The following is a 17440-nucleotide window of genomic DNA, read 5'->3' as shown; positions in this document are numbered from 1 at the left end:
TTCCCTCAATTAGGTAAATCGGTGATGCAGTAAATTACTTTTTTCTTTTTTCCTCTGTGTTCCTCATAAATTATTATTAGGCATATCCCTCAAGAAATCAATCAATCAATCAAGCAGGTGCCAAATTTTACAGTGCAATTACTCCAGAAGTAAGCAGGAAAACTCATAAGTTACTGCCGTAGGCCACCATGAAATTGTCTGTAAAAAAATTGTGACCATGTAATGACAGCATCAATGACAGTCTTGCCAAAAGGACACGACTACTTTTCAAAGTAAACGCCTATGTGCCTATTTAGAGAGGATTGAATTAGGCAGTTATTTGGGGAGATTGTTGATTTTTCTCTAATTCTGAGTATTTGACTCCCTCTGTTGTCCTAAAGGGGGCATTGCAAAACCATCCGCATCTCTTGCCAATGCCAATTTGAACATTATAACAGTATAGCCTATTTCCTTTTTTGCTTTATTCTAAAACTCTGGAAGTGGAAACTTTCTTCTTTTTTGTAAGATAACTGATATTTCACCTGCAAAAGACGCGTAAAAGCTCAGGAATAATTGAAGTATTGTTTTATAAAACTAATATGAATAAAACTATCAGACATCCCATTATTATAGTATTAAATTAAAGTAATGGTTAACTTTAAAAGGTGCACTGAGGCTCGTAATTAATTGACCTCTTATTATGTATTAATAAAGCTACCCAATAACCTGTTTTAAAAACCAAGATTAAAGGGACCAATCCGAATTTACTACCTTGGTCTGATCTGATATACAGGGAAAAGCACCAATAAAATCTACCGTGAGTCTCTATAAGCCAATGACAGAACGCGAATCCATTCAGTGCAGTCAACTGGGAGGGTAGATACTACGTGTTTTAAAAACGTGTGAAATGTCCTGAGTTTAAGCACGGTAAGTTTCACAAAGTCCATTATAATGTAGAAATGTTTATGAACGTTTAGCAGAGATACGCCATGTAACGTTATATACTGTATAACATTTACAAATCGCGTCCGTTCATGCGCTCAGCTCACAACTCGAGGTAACAACACAGGAGGTATTTTGTCAGCTGATTTTTCTTGTCAACAACTTACCCACACTCTGCGGCAGATGCCATTTCCAGACGATTTTAAATGATCTAAAATATGTACCAAGTATTTGCTGCTTAAACGTTAAACTGGAGACATTTAACCTTGTGGATTGGTGTATTTAATGTTTGATCGGGTGAAGAGCTTGTCAATCACAATGAAATCCAATCACCGCCCTCAGTTGTGTTTATGTCCCGCCTTTTCCTGTCAAGTTAGCTAGAGGTGTGTTCAGTATTTGTCTGAGATTATTCGGATAACAGTGTCGTCGGCGATTTGGTTAACGGTGCGGCATTAAAAAGCAGTCTCAAACTATTTCACATCTGGACAAGTTACTGTGTGACATGTCTTTAACCAGGTGACAGTATTTGTCGCAGGTAAGTGGAAGCCCGTTTGTTTCGGAGATTTTGCTAAATGAAGGCTAGTCTAGTCCAGTTACAAAATACCGTCCGTGTCATTAACGTTACCTGAAACCCTGCTTTAAAAACTGTGTTCTCGCCTAGAGAACACTTTATTAAACGCTAAAGTGTACACGTTATGAAACAAAGCCGTCTGCAGTGGGTGTCAGGTAAACATGAAGGCAATTGTCTTATGGGGAGTCAGAGCTCTTGTTTCTAGTTGAGGCGGTTCTTCTTGTGTGCCAGGCGTTGACATCTGTCATGTTACTACTGAAAATTCACTCACCTTGGTCATAATTTTATATGAATTATTAGTTTAGGTAAATGTTTGTCTCTTAAGACCCTGCTAGATCTGGTTCTAGTTTTTATTTATTTAATCTTATTAATACATTTTTACTTAAAGTCTTAAAATACGACAGGGAGTATAAAAATGAGAAGTGTAATTTTCTAAATAATGTTTTACACACACTTCTAATATTAATTGTTCACAGTATAAATTGGGTCTTTATACATACAAACATATCCCTTGCATTAGGATGATCATATTTGGGGGTCCACCATGTCATATAAATGATTGAAACCCCCCGCATTATACTGTAGCTCACTGAAGTTCTCACTAGCAACAGCATGGTTATTGGGGATTGGATTGCCACCAGCTGCCATACAGCATCAGGTTGCCCATTGTGGTGTTCGAATATCCAGGCTCTCATCAGCACTTTCTCTCTCTCTCTCTCTCTCTCTCTCTCTCTCTCTCTCTCTCTTTCTCTTTCTCTTTCTCTCTTTCTCTCACAGCAAATTCTTCGGATGCCACCAAAAAGTGGACAAGTATACACCCATCAAGAGCTCAATGAGTAATGAACCCATTCTGGAGCATGTCGACAAACGCTGGTCGTAAGGTAAAGTATGGCAGTCCTAAATATCTGAACAGGCTTTAAAGTTAAGCCAGAACAGGGCCTGTACCTGACAACATTTGACTTGATCCTGCCTGACTCATCTGGTGCTGTTAAATCTGAGGCCTGAATCCGGCCTGTACTCTGTCTGCCGTGTTGTGACCTCTAGGTCACAACATATATAGGTCACAACACGACAGACAGGGTACAGGCCGGATATAGCCCATATATATGACACACACACACACACACAAACACACATAAATCTTAAGGTAAAGTCTGAAATTGTTATGCTGCATATCCCAATGTCCTTTACCTGAAGTCTAAATGCGCAAACTAAGAGGAATGGACTGGTTTACAACAGGTGATTTCTTCAATAAGGAAGTCACGTTGGAGGCTCAGGGTTTAAAGGTGATTTTTGCACAGTTCAGTCACTCTAAAGTCACAAGCTTTTGTGGTGGAGGAGGGTGTTTTAGGCTAGTGGCTTATTCTCCTAATATAACATTGATTAGTTTTGAAGTTATGGTTGTTTTAAACTCTTGTTGAAGTCTGAGAATTGCAGTCAATTAATGCTTTTAACTTAAAAAAGAAGTAGGCTAACAGTTTGTTCGTTGCAATCTCCAGAGGTGTTGTCTTTCTGACTTTGGTGTGGTGTGGCATCGCAGCTGTCAGAAAGACGTTTCTTACTACATGCCGACTCTTGACCCCATTGCTTTGTCTCATTGTTTTATGGTAGACACTTAGACTAGCTGTTTGTAATTTCTTTGAGAGGTGTCTGACTGTATTCTATGATTATTCAGCTGTAATTTGTTTTCATTGGCTTTATTAGAGGCTATGTGCTGAATCTGTTTGCTGTTATTTATTGTTTCCATTTAGCCCCTACTGCTTGTGAATTTTTGGTGTCTGATATTTACTTTCATCTCTTGAATTATAGTGAGGCCCAGATGGAGTCTGGAGGGTTTTTTTTCTCTCTGTGCTAAGAGAAATTCTGCATAATGGATTCAAATAAGGTAAAATGTATTAGGCGAGTCTAATAGTGCTAGATCGTGCTTATTGGTAGATTAACGCGTAATCATTAAGAAAAACATGAAAAAGGAAAAATTAAGAAGAAAAAAAGACACAAACTTTCAAAGGTTTCTCCAATTCTGAGTTCTGTGATATGGATTAGCATGACTTGACTTATCAAGATCACATTTCACTTAAATTAAAAAATATATATATATATATATATATATAGATTTTTTTTTAACTCATTCTCTGATTCTAACTGTAACTGTTTTATAGTTAAAAAGTTTGACTGCTTGTTTCATTAACTGGAACATTTACTGCAATGAAAATGTATTTTTTTTTTCGAAGAAATAGTCTAGAACAGTAATGTTATTAGACAGATTGAGTACTAGAGAAATTTGGCCCTGGGAATTCCAAATATTTAAAACATCATCATTTGCAAACAAAAGTAAAAAGTTAAAAAACACAATAAGCTTAATTTGTTGGTGCATGTGTGTGCAGAGATCTGACGCTGAAGAGCAGGGTGGTCCAGGGGAGCAGAGAGCCAGTCCAGCTCGTCCTTCGTTTGGTAAGAAACAGCTTCCCTCCATCCCGAAGAATGCCATCCCCATCACTAAAGCTGCATCTCCAGCCTCAACACAGTCTGCCAATGGCACCCACGCCTCGTACGGCCCTTTCTACCTGGAGTACTCGCTGCTTGCTGAGTTGTGAGTGATTCTCCGCTCTTATTCATTGGCTTTCATAGATGATTGCATATGAGGAAGTTGGCACACCACAGCTCCATAGAAAAATAATTTATTGCTTGTTCTCACCAAAAGTGACCTTCATTGGACAGACTTACAGTAGTTTTAAAACTAATTTTTTTTTTTTTAAAGCTTCCCCAATAAATAATTATCCTCACCACTGTTTTCTCTGGTCTTCACTTCCTCTGCTCTATCTGCTACATACTTTGTCACAATTGTATATTTTTCTAAATCATACAATATGTCTTTCTTTGATTCATGCCAATAAGTATATGCTTGTTTCCATCTGTTTTGTCTCTCATTAGCAGATGGCCTTTGTTTTTGTTTGCTATTTGTATTACATTTTGAAGCGACCTTGGGTTCTTGAAAGGTTACTATATAGAAAATATGTTTTTTTTGGTTAATTATTATTATTATCTGTCAAGTTTTTTTTATATTTTGGAAAGGAGTCTCTTATGCTCATCAAGGATTCATTTATTTAATTAAAAATACAGTAAAAACAGTAATTCTGAGAAAACAAATATTTTACTTTGTAATAATATTTAAATTAATAAATTTAAAAATGTAATTTGTTTCTATGATGACAAAGCTGAATTTCCAGCATCATTTACTCCAGTCTTGATCCTTCCACATGATCCTTAAAAAAATAAAGCAGCCCTACACAAGGGTTTTCAACTTTCATAATAATAATAAATGTTACTTGAGCACCAAATCATCATATTTCAGAATGATTTCTGAAGGATCATGTGACAACTGGAGTAATGATGCTGAAAATTCAGCTTTGCCAGTATAAGAATCAATTTAATTTGAAAATATTAAAAATGCAAAATTTTTTTTTTTTTTTTTTTGTAAAAATATTTTACATGTATTATTATGTTTATGAAACCATCGTTGAGGTTTTTGACTGCTGGATGTGCACATTTTTTTTCTAATTCCAGTTGTACAGAATATCAGATCTACAGGCTTTTCCCACTAGGTTTTGGGCAGTAATAGTTGATCAAGTAACTTGATTTATTTTCTAGTTGTAGTGTTAATTTATGAAGCTGTGATTAAAACATACCCAAAATACAATAGGATTTTATGTTTATGTAACCTAACCATCTAAGCATATGCATCACGCCTGTTATTCACATTTGTTATTCCCTGACTTATTTTCCCTGAAGTTGTGTAGCACCATCTTTAGGATATGCAGTACTTTGATTTTTCAGTGTATTGTTGAAATGGACAATTGTGACCATGTCTCTGTTGCAGCACATTGGTGATCAAGCAGAAGCTCCCTGGTATCTATGTACAGCCTTCATACAGATCAGCACTGAGTAAGAATGTCTTCCTCCACCCTCACGCAAAATGTCCTTTTGCTGCATTCCATTCAACTCCAAAAGAATTTCCAACTTCCTGTCTGGAAAAGTTGCAGTAGAATGTGCAGTCAATTAACTTCTACTTGGAACCTTGTGTGGAATTCTACAACTATGTCAGGATGAGGATGGATTGTCACGTGGATATGCTAGCATGATAAATGATAAATGCACAGATTCAAGGAAATAAAATTCAATATGTTCTCACACATGGAAAACAAATGGTGGAGATTTGTTTTTGAATGGAAGGCGGCGTTAATTAGTATTGCAGTTTTTGTATCAAATTGATAATTTGTGTAATTATTAATGTCCAATAACTCAGCTGAAGAGTTAAATTGATTGCTGTATTGCTGATTTGCTCTGTCAAGTATACATTAATGTCTATTTTTTGTTGCAGTGTGGTTTGGTGTGATTTTCATTCGACATGGCTTGTACCAAGATGGTGTTTTTAAGTTCACTGTCTACATTCCAGATAACTACCCAGATGGAGACTGTCCTGTAAGTACTTTACACATCTTTCCACTGAATTTTTTGACACAACATGACCAGGGCACTGCTACTTGTTCATTCAGTCCATGACTTGCTGTCATGTAGAGATGAAACAGTATGAAAATTATCATGGTTGCAGTGATCGAAATGATCACCCTTTTCAATATTATGTGCTGAGAATGTTTAAAGTACTGATACAAGTTTATACGAAATTGACTCAACAAATAAAATTAGCAGCGCTATGCACTTTAAAAAAAAAAAAAAAAAAATTAAAATAATAACATTACCAATGACAGACAGGTTTCAAGTTTATGAATTTTACGACTTGTATCATAACATGCTATATACCAACATGTACTACATGTTTAAATAAAGTTTTGACAAAAAGTTTCATAAAATGTTAAACCTCATTTCATCCTTTAAACCATTTTTTTTAAGAAAAGAGAAGATCAAATAGTTAATGATAAATGATTTTAGGCATTTCATCTGCTCTGTAAATAATTCTAATTACCTTATCCAAATTGTTTACATTAGCTTGTTTTCCATCAGCTGGTTACAATTTACAACATTTGCACTGTTATGTTTGTCATGTATAGGATCATAAAAAACAGTGGTAATAAACAACTTTTCTATACAATTTTGTTTCTAGAAAGACACCAAATTGATAGATTAGATGAATCTATTGCCAAAGCTAACCATAGTAAAGTCAGACCTTGCTGTCGTCTTTATTCGTAGTTTTAATGCCAAATGGAATGTTGAAATGCTTCAATCTTAATTCTGAAACTGATGACATCAGGGTGTGTCTTGGAACAGAACATTACTAGCTGGCTGGGCTCTGAACCGGTTCAAGAAACAAAAACAAGAAACAAACACAATTTTTACAGGAACAAACAAAAACAAAATCAAGTTTAACTCTTAAAATAATTAAAAGTTATTTTATTGTTCTGTATAATATTTTAATTTGGCAGTCAACCAATCTTGAATTCAAATAGTACGGCCTATGCAAATTTAATGTTGATGCATCCAATGTGAGTGAAATACCCGTCAAGTCATCTAAGGCAAGTCGCAGTAACAATGTGCTAGCATTTACTTTTGGATCCAGGACTTTTGAAAATGATTATGGCAGGTAATATCCAGCGTGTTTTAAACCAGCAAAAATGGCAGGTTAGTGTAGAACCGCTACAGATTCAGGAAATATGTATGGTCAGAAACTTGCATGTTATATTATTAATATTTTTCAGTGAATTTTGGAGATTTGTTTTGTTGAGGGAGTGTTGTCGCATTACATTTATCAACTTGCAGGTTACAAAGTTTATTGTAGCTATGTGGGCACTCAGTTCTTCCTGTCGTTAATACACTTAGCCAAAATGTTGTGTTATAAAAGATGAAGTGCGATGCACGCTCACAGGCTGAATTGGATTTGACTAGATGACAAATACCAGACTAAGACCCTCTTCTCTGCTCCTCAAATACATAAAACATTAGCCTTGACAAGCATTGTGTTTTTTGAGGAAAAATAATGCTGTACTTATTAAAGAACAAAATGTGTGCTGCACTTAATTCACGATTGAACCGGGTGGAGCTACTGTGCGGGGTTTTCCAGACAGTTTGAGGATCCACTAGAGTTGATGTTGTTGTGTCCCCTAGCCCCTTTTAGCCCTGCCCAACTTTATCAAGTCAGCAGAGGTGTGTTTATTTTATTTATGTTTTAATTACTTGCTCAATGAGTTTCTTATTCTAGGTTTGAAAAATCAAAAGAAATTAATAAATACTTAAGTCATGGAGAGTCTATTGGATATAACAGAATATAGATAAGCTTATTCATTAATCATGAATGTCTGGAAAAAATAACCCACGGGGTTCCGAAACCATAGTTTTCACTATGTCCATATCTATTTGTCTTTTGCAGTCATCAGAAGAGCTAAAATAATTTTCTTTTCTGTTGCATTTATGCATATTCTTTCAGAGGGTTGTTTTCGACACCCCAGTTTTCCACCCACTAGTGGACCCCGTCTCTGGCGAGCTGGATGTGAGAAGAGCTTTCACCAAATGGAGGTCTGTTTAAAAGGAAATAAAGCCCTGCTGTCATTTTCAATCATTTAAAGTACTTTGTTGGCATGATTTTGTCTACATATATTTTTAAAAGCATTATAGACAAAATAAGTAATGACAAGAAAAAATAACTAACTAAACTAATTAAATATTATTTAAGTCAGGTGTTTGGTAGTGGGTGAAAATAATATTTATCTAGACATTTATCATTTTTGCCTTCATGAAGTTGCCATAATTTAAAGGGGCTCAAGGTTATTTTGGCTTTTTTTTTTTTTTTTTACTGTGGAAAGGATTTTATTTATTTATATTTATCTGATTTTGCAGACGAAACCACAACCATATCTGGCAGGTTCTTATGTACGCCCGCACAATCTTCTATAAGATCAACACTATGGATCCGCTCAACCCAGAGGCTGCTGTGCTGTGAGTGTTGGATTCTGTATCATTTTTGTAGTCAACCCAGTTTGAACTCTTCCGAGCACTAACACTTGTGACAGTCACTAGATAAGGTTAGCGTGTCAGCCACTGAATTTACTTCTGCTTTACATAAAGAAAATAACCACAATCTTGCTTTCTTTTGTTTTTGGGCATTGCCTACATTAGTCTGAGCTTATTTTGACTTCCTGTGCATCTGAAGATGCATGCTGCTTTCAAGCTTAGTCCAACCTCAGACTTGGCTTCACACTTCAAGATAAAAGCTTGTTTAGTTCTTTTTTTTTTTTTTTTTTTTTTTTTTTTTCTTCCCTGCATTCATTTGCTCTTAGCTGTGCCTCCAAGTAGTTATAAGATTGTTTTGAAGTCCTGTACCTTTGACTGCTTTTACTTACTAATATCAATGCTGTCTGTGCAGGTATGAAAAAGACATCCAGCTCTACAAAAGCAAGGTGGTAGACAGTGTCAAGCTATGCAATAGTCACCTGTTCGATCAGCCCAAGATTGATGACCCTTATGCAATAAGGCAAGTACAACACTCAGATGTTATGTTGTGGAGTTTTCCTTCATAATTATGATCTCTTGGGCTATATTTACACTAGCACAAGTGTATTTTTTTAGTATCTGACATATTTGATATTGTTGCACACATGTAAACAAAAAAAATCTGCACAAGATATTTCACATTCGTTTAGAGCCTCTATCAAATGTGGTTTCGGATACATATCTAATATCTGGACGTCTGACCTATGTCTAAAGTGGAACTCCAATCTACCACAGGGTGAGGGACAAAGTGAGGCTGTTCTTTGTTCTATTAAGCAGCCATCGTTCCTGTATTATTATAAAAAAAAATTTTATTGTGAGTGTATACAAATAAAAGTAGACTTTATTAAGTAAATGTATTATTTTTGACTGTATGACCAAAAATGGTCAATGGAGTATTTTAAGCAGTTTCTACTGTAAAAATGTTTGATAGGGATTCATGTAAAAGCAGATATCCGATACGAGTCATGTCTTAAGTTAGTGTAAAAAGGGCTTGACCAAAAAAAAAAAAAAAAATCTGGTCAAAAGATCTATTGATTAAGCCTTTGAGTGTAAATGCAGCCTTGCTGTCATTCGTGAAAATGAAACCAAGAATTTGTGGGGTTTAGCATTGAGTCATCAGACTGGACCTCATCTCATTTGTTTTTCTCTTTCTAATATTTGCGTTTTCTCTTTGCAGCTTCTCTCCATGGAATCCAGCAGTGCATGAAGAGGCAAAAGAGAAAATGTTTGCACATAAAGTGAGTGTGTGACGCTCCCCTGACTGCTCTTCACAACCAAGTAAAAGCTGGCTTCTTCCTAGTATCTGATGCATGCCTCATTTTAAGTCAGTAGCTTGTGTGTGGAACACTATTTCCGCTCTTATATCCTGGTGTCTTTTTCTTGTGGGTTGGTTCAAATGTGAATTATTGTGAAAATATTAATTTCATAATCCTCTTTGTGACCAATGGCCTTCTTCTGTTATAGCGGCGACCAGATGATTATAACAAAGGATTGCCAGTGTCTGGGCTGTCTTGGGTGAAGCCTGGTTCCACTCAGCCTTTCAGCAAAGAAGACAACCCCCTTCAGACGTGAACATTCAGTGCTTGTGTCTGTCCACCAGGAGGGGCGCTATGCTACTGTGGCTGCGCTGAACCACATGTATAGAATTCTGATGCAGTTCTATGAACTTCATCTTCATTTGCAAAACCCTTGCTCAGCTTTAAAAGAAAATCATTTTAAACTGCTTTAATGGCTTCAGAACTATAGACACGTTCCCAGTATAGAACTAAAGACCCCACTCGTTCATTTCAATGCTGAGGCTTGAACGCACAGATGGCACCGAGATGGTTCTAGCGAATAATGTTACTTGCACATGTTTTCAGGCACAACAAACCACCTCACTTATTTGTGTTGGTCATGATCTTCTAAATGATGAACTTGGTTTTCTAACAAATAATTTGATAGATTTGATAGTTTCCTTTGGTTTTCCTTTCTCCACAAACATGATTAATAGTCTTAATGTGAGACGTTCATTAGCAGGCTGGGACAAAATGCTTCTCTCTCTCTTTTTTTGTGTCTCGATGTATTATTTGGGTTGAGTTTTTTTTTTTTTTTTTTTTTTGGTTTGTAATATCCTGTGTATGAAATGGTTTTAATGTAAAATACAGAGCAAGGCAAATACTATTCAATAAGACTAAGTTAATCCTTATTTTTTAGTAATTCACTTTTATTGTGTCCTAATGGTTTGATCTAAATGGGTTTGATGTGTAAATAGTGGAGCAGTTCAATTAAATGAATGGCCTCTATAACAGAGTCCTATTTATCTAGAAATTTACGATGGTTGACATTTTTTAGATTTTTTTTTTCTTTTTTTTAACAATGCTTTTCTTTTTGTCTGCTTTGGGCAGTTTCAGTAAGAATACTGATGTTAGCTCAGCTGTGTAAGTAATGTACTTTTGTTTTTGTTTTGTTTTTTATCTGTTAAAAGCCAATAAATGCATAAAAAATGAAACTGGTCTGATTGTATTTAGTTGGAATGTGCTGTTTTAGTGGCATTTTGTGTAGATAACTGCTTTACAAGTGGATTTGCAAAATACTGCTTTTAAGATTGTGTGTGTACGTATATTTGAGGGCTGTGGCAAAGATAAAATGCAATTAATCGCATCCAAAATCAAAGTTTGTTTACATAATATATGTGTGTGTGCTGTCAACAATTATTTTGTATACATAAATACATTTGCATGCATGCATGCATATATTTAAGAGTTGTTTGCATGTAAATACTGTGTATATGTATATATAAACACAATCAATATTATATATATAAAAATATACATATTTTATATATTAACACATTTTCTTAAATAAATACATGCATGTGTGTGTGTGTATTTATATATACAAAATAATAATACACATCACACAATTATATTATGTAAACACAATCTTTTATTTTTTAATTCTTTGGATGCAATTAATCACAATTAATCTTTGCACAGCCCGTGTGTGTGTGTGTGTGTGTGTGTGTGTGTGTGTGTGTGTGTGTGTCCAATTCAAATGTTGACTAGTTGTCCTAAGAAAAGATTTTGATGTGAAGAGCAAACTGGTACCTTTAAAATCATGCTGTGATAAAGTGAAGCAGTGTAAAAAATAGTCATTTTGATTATATTCCTTTACATTTGACATGCTCCAGTTTCTGCTGTATTTGTCAGTGTTTACAAGAAACAGTTCCCAAAAGATCCACCAGAGGTGATCAAATATCAGAGGGACCGACACCAACTTTTCTCCGCTTCTCTCCTCCCACTGCTTCTACAACCATAGGCTGATTCACAACCGATGTAAAACCATCTCTGATTGGCTGATTTCCCGGCACGGCCATCTTGTTGTTTCGACTCTCAAACTTCATGTTTTGCTACTGTACAATGATGTTACAGATTACGAGTAACGTTTTAAGGACATGATTATTGACCTTTGCTAAAACTCAACCCAACGATTCAAACAGGCGTCCCAGTTATTCAAAAGAAATGAATTCAACGCTAACCAATCACAGAGAACTTAACACGTATGCAAATTAACGTTTTATCATCATCCTACGTCAGCAGCGCTGGAACCGCTGAGGTCGCCCAGCCGCGATATTAACTACGCCAAAACTTCGCTATTTTATTCCTCCGTAAATGATCGCGCTGTCACCGGAGGATTTGGTTTTGTTTGGGTAAGTTCGTTTATTTGTTTCCTCTCCTAGAATAAAGATAATGTAGATGGTTATAGAGTGCGACAGTGCTGAAACTCAGGTGGCTGTCAGTTCTCTGATGAGAGAGAGAGAGAGAGAGAGAGAGAGAGAGAGAGAGAGAGAGAGAGAGAGAGAGAGAGAGAGAGAGAGAGAGAGAGAGAGAGAGAGAGAGAGATCTGCCTGAAGGGAATCCCAGTCTGGATGTAACACCCGTAGCACCTGAACTTAAGTAGACTGTCACGATATGAGCTCCACGTGAAATGCACGACACGGACAGGCAGCAAACGCTGGTTCTGAACTAACAGCGACCGAGCACACACCAGAAAGTAGACCAATTGATTGCTGTCTCCCGACGAACGAAAAAGAACAGTTTGTATATCAAGGATTATCATGTTCCTACGCTGTCTTAACAAACTTGAAGAGGACACACGTTTAAAAATGGAAATGGTCTGGTGACAAGGCTGAATCGTGTGTTCCAGGTGATGTTCTGGATGGTACACTGATTTCATCTATAATGGCGTGTAGATTCATACAGGTAATGTGCGAAAACAGAGGATTACAGGCTCGACCATTAGAATATAATATCAGTAATATTAAGAGTTTTCTGACCTACACTCAAACAAAGTAGCTACTTTAATGAGGGATTCTTCAATTAGTCACCTTTGACAGCTTTGTGAAACATATTTAAAATATATATTTGATTAATTTTTACTGGGTTAAAGATTTGATTATGATGGTGATCAATCTTCAAGTGAATTTTGGTAGGCTATATGGTGTGGATTTTTATTGATTTATTTTTTAATGATAACAGCAACTTGTGTTAGAGATTGATGGTTAATTTTGATATTATAGTTTATGAATTCAAATTCTCAAATACTGACTGATTTGGTAATGGCAGATCAGAATGTAAAAATTGTAAAAGAAAAACAGAAAAACAAACATGCTCTTAATTGGAGTTATAATGACAGTTTTTTGTACTAGAAAGAAAATGAGCATTCATTTACATTATTAAAAAAAGTTTTTTAGGGGAGAGTAAATAAACGTAAATAAAATAAATGTATGGTCTAATAATATATTCTTTAAATTAGAAGGATTTTTTTTGTTTGTTTCAAAATATATATATATATATATATTTTTATATTATATATATATATATTTTTTTTTTAATAAAACAACTTCCCCTAATGGAAGGACCCATATTCATGCACACCTGGTAGTACCATTGGACTTTTTTTGTGTGTGTGCTTATGGGACCTCCAGAGCTCAGATAGCCTATTCTCTCCAACACTTTGTTTGTTTCTGCCACGTGCATTTTGTCTATATAACTTACCTTAGTTGTAGAGGCAGCTATCAAAGTCTGCAAATATTCATTATTAGTTTCAGCTCTATACTTTCGAATCAGAGACCTCACTAGTACAGGCTCGTAAAATGTAATGAAATGTGAACCAAGATGCTGCTGGGACTCTGTGGCTGGTTACAACTTAGTCTAGTTTTCAGTGTTGTAGTACTCGAGACTCGGACTCGGTCTCGAGACCATATTTTAATGGTCTTGGTCTTGTCATGGACTCGTGTGCATTTGGACTCGGAATTGACTCGTACTCGAAAAAATTTTTTTAGGACTCGGACTTATTCCCGAGTCCACTCGTGTTCAATTCAAAATACTTTTCATGATTATTAATGTATGTTAATAAAATATTTCTTTCAATTGATTGACACGCCCAGTGATTGGTGATTTTCTAGTGCACAACTGCGCATAACAAATTGTAATAAAATTACTTTTAACATCACCTACTATGTGGCCTTTTTACCCTAAACTGATCATATTTTTTAAACTCTAAGTAAATTCAGTAAAATAAAAAAAGGATTTCTCTAAGTAAATAAAAGTAAATTAGGTAATCAACCCTCACTGGTCTCGGACTCGACTCTCTATGGACTCAGTCTTGACTCGGACTCGACTCTCTGTGGTCTCGGTCTCGACTCGGACTCGAGTGAGGTGGTCTCGACTACAACACTGCTAGTTTTGTCGCATAGGGTCACTAGGTTACAACAACTTGTGCTCTACTAAATTTTTTTTTTTTTGCGTTGCACCATTAAACTTTGATAAAGCTTAACTTCTCTACATAGCTACAAGCTAAATATTTACTGAAGACAATAGACATTTACACTTGCTTACATTTTAAAAGAGAGAGAACATGATGTGAATAAATCACTGTTTTAGTGAATCTAAAGCATCCTAAACAGCACACCTCTGTGTGCATTTGTCCTCGTTTTGCCTGTCAAATGAAATCAGTCATGACAATGATGACAATGTTATTTACATATAAAATATCTGTTATGTTATGTTAACTTGTAATACTCATCTTGTAATATTAGCACCTCATTTAATGGAAACTCTCACATTTAAACGTATCTTCTGTTCATGTATTTAAAGGCTGCTATTGGATCATTGAAGGTAAATGTCATATGCGACTACACATTCTCTTACTGAGAGCTTACGGCCTATTAGTTACGTTTTGCCTTATGGTGGAATGGTGCGACAGAGTTAGTTGCAAACTAGCTGGTAATAATTACTAAGCCGCTATTTTGTGGACTACTAGAAAAAAAAAATAGACAGTGTACAATGACGTGTTCCTTTTGACTTGACACAGCATTTCAAATGCATTGTCTAGCACTCTTGATGTAGAAAACAATTCAAAAACCAGATGGACACAAGAAAGCATCCTGTGTGAATGACCCCTACGTCACTTTGGATAAATTTAGGATAGAGATGCGTTTAAACTCCAAAAACAATAAATACCTTGTCCTTGTCCTTTACACCCATCTCCATCTGAAGTATTGTTGAACTTACACCAGGAAGCAAAATGGCATTCAGTGATGAGTCAATGGAAGCTCCAGGAGGGACAGTATAATTTGAGCCCACATACATTTTCCTCTGTTTGAAAAATCATCTCTGAGTATCATGAGTCACGATGCAGACAACTGAAGAACCTTTTCATTAAGTCAAGTCAAGTCAAGTCACATTTATTTATATAGCGCTTTTCGCAATACAGATTGTATCAAAGCAGCTTCACAGTGATAACATGAAAGTAGCACAACACAGATCAACAACATTGCTAAACACTAAATAACCCCAACTGAGCAAGCTCAAAGCAAGCCAAAAGCAAGGCGACAGTGGCAAGGAACCAAACTCCATCAGATTGGATTAGTTCTAGAGAAAGTCTCGTTCAGCCAGCTTTACATTAATTGATTCATTTTGTACATCAACTAAAAACCTCAACCTGTCCATTGTAGTGCACATGTCAGTAGTTGGTACATGTGTATACTCTTAAGAATTTTCTGCTTCAGAAAATGTGAATTTTATGACAGTGTTATTATTCGCTATGCCATGTTGTGCACCGGCAATCAGCTGTTTCTTTCTGTGTCTCTTTTAAAAAGTGGCTTTTGTCATTCCACAATTAAAGCAGGTTCATTATTTGTCCAGTACTTGTATAAGATTGCACTGGTCCATATTTCTGTTGTTTAGAAATACTCTAAAAATAGAGAAACCTTTGCTGATCTTGAATTGCATCTGCAAAACCTGTTTTTTTTTTTTTTTTTTATAAAGTTAGTCTAAGACTAGCCTTATTCTAATGCTGGAAGATCTAGGCTTCCTTAGTTTTTCACTTTAATTTTTCACTCGGGATGCACAATATATCAGTATCATATCAGTTATCGGAGCATGCTGACTATACAGCATTTTTGCATTTATCAACTAGCTGTTAACTAGTATTTAATGGACCCTTTTGTAGACACTGATAATGCGTTTATTAACTTTTTTTTTTAATTTACTTTTCAAAATTTAATGAACTTTTATAACACCCTTTGTGTCATATTACCTTGGTACCAAAATACCAATTAACTGCTGCGAGAGTGATGGTAAATTTTATATATTTTTCTATTCTGACTGTCATAATCAATCTCTGTACATATACACTTTTTTTTTTTTGCAATTGGAGCAAACGGGAAGCTAAAATCATCATTTCTGTAGTCTCCCATTTACCACTATAGAAGTTCACCCAATGATTACTTGTTTTTGAGAACCCTGGAAATATGAAAAGGGTCCATTTTTCATGCGCATTTCTTCTATTTTTACATTCACCCTTGTCGTCATCAAACATGCACTTAAAGTAAAAAAATAATAACAGTTAAATGTAATTTATTTCATAATACATATCCATTTTTCATACTATACAATATAATGTTAGAATGCTTCAATTAACTTTTAACATTTTTTTCACAATTTACTGTCTGTCAGTCATAACAAGCCATTTAGCAGTTTAATCATATCAGTCAATATTTTAATGAAAGGAGTACATGAACTGTTCCTAAGGATCAGGTGCAAGAAATTGCAGAAAAAGACAAAGTCATATCTTCCTCCAGTTCCACTTTTGATGTGGAAGTCTTTGAAACTGCACTCGCCACCTGTCATGTTGTTTAAAGCATGCTGTGCTGTGGGAAAATGAATCACTAAAAAAAGAGGTTACTTGATAGGGGTGGTCCAGGATCAGCTTCGCTCATCCAGAAAAAAAACCTGACCATAGTCAAACACAGCTCTGAATCTGGTTTCGGGTCTCTGGCACCAGGAAACCTCTACAATAGCTACTCTTTAGATGAGTCACAATTCATGACTTGGCTGCTGTCACAGGACAATTTCACAACGGAAATGCGTTGACTTGTGCAGTCCAAGACCAGCAGCGCTGACACTCAGCCGTGCCTCATCTTGTTGAAGTCGCACTCTCACTGACAAAAGCCAGTGGATTTGTTTTTGTTTTTTTTAAATGCATTGCATCAAACCATTGACCAGGGCTGTTAGGCATTTTGCAAAATGTAAATTGAATGGGACGTTGTAGGTTACTCTATTAAAGAGAATTGTGTAAGATCTAATCTTTGAAGAGTGTGTGCTGGGGGAGGGGGTCGCAGTGTTATTCAGTAGTAGGAAGTTGCAGGTGTTTTTGCTTGTACAGAGTGTACGGCTAATGGCCTGAGACGGCAGGGCTCTTATCAGTGTGTCTTTCAGCTGTGGACTGGTGCTGTTTCCTGAAGACACCTCTAGCCTTTCTTCTAACTAGAAATGTTTCTGGCCTGATGCTTATCCTATGAAGCCAGCGGGATATAAATCTGTCCTCACAGCCAAAGAGTCTGATCAAAACTGGTAAGCTATCTTGGCTGAGAAGTTTGGCAATGAGTGTTTACATAAATCT

General features: G+C 35.8%; 2 protein-coding genes across 10 annotated transcripts in view; both read left to right on the top strand.

Annotated features, from left to right (window-relative positions):
- The first annotated feature begins 786 nt into the window (after positions 1 to 786).
- aktip (akt interacting protein) lies at positions 787 to 10982 on the top strand. 4 transcript variants are annotated; one of them, XM_039657104.2, is made up of 11 exons: positions 888 to 906; positions 2270 to 2373; positions 3302 to 3377; positions 3877 to 4082; positions 5370 to 5434; positions 5871 to 5971; positions 7929 to 8017; positions 8339 to 8437; positions 8865 to 8972; positions 9669 to 9729; positions 9956 to 10982. In XM_039657104.2, exons 3-11 carry the CDS (start codon positions 3363 to 3365, stop codon positions 10061 to 10063), a joined length of 852 nt encoding a protein of 283 aa, XP_039513038.1. In that variant the 5' UTR covers positions 888 to 906; positions 2270 to 2373; positions 3302 to 3362; the 3' UTR covers positions 10064 to 10982. The 4 variants fall into 4 exon arrangements, with proteins under 4 accessions (XP_039513030.1, XP_039513038.1, XP_039513044.1 ...); XM_039657096.2 differs by lacking the exon at positions 3302 to 3377 and having other exon boundaries at positions 787 to 906; XM_039657110.2 differs by lacking the exons at positions 888 to 906; positions 3302 to 3377 and adding an exon at positions 1295 to 1456 and having other exon boundaries at positions 9669 to 9769.
- A 1050-nt stretch (positions 10983 to 12032) lies between these two features.
- The window catches only part of chd9 (chromodomain helicase DNA binding protein 9), a 70108-nt gene continuing 64700 nt past the window's right edge, over positions 12033 to 17440 (top strand). For 4 of the 6 annotated variants that reach the window (XM_039657157.2, XM_039657152.2, XM_039657140.2 and 1 more), the window contains exon 1: positions 12034 to 12182. The gene's annotated coding sequence lies outside the window, so the exon portion shown is untranslated. Of the gene's footprint in view, positions 12183 to 12397; positions 12736 to 17440 lie in introns of those variants that run through there. The other 2 variants (XM_039657147.2, XM_039657130.2) reach the window with 2 other exon arrangements.

Source organism: Pimephales promelas, chromosome 1, assembly GCF_988280905.1.
Source record: "Pimephales promelas chromosome 1, fPimPro1.hap1.1, whole genome shotgun sequence".
In the NCBI taxonomy this organism is placed as follows: Eukaryota; Metazoa; Chordata; class Actinopteri; order Cypriniformes; family Leuciscidae; genus Pimephales; species Pimephales promelas.
This window is presented reverse-complemented; position numbering and strand designations above follow the sequence as displayed.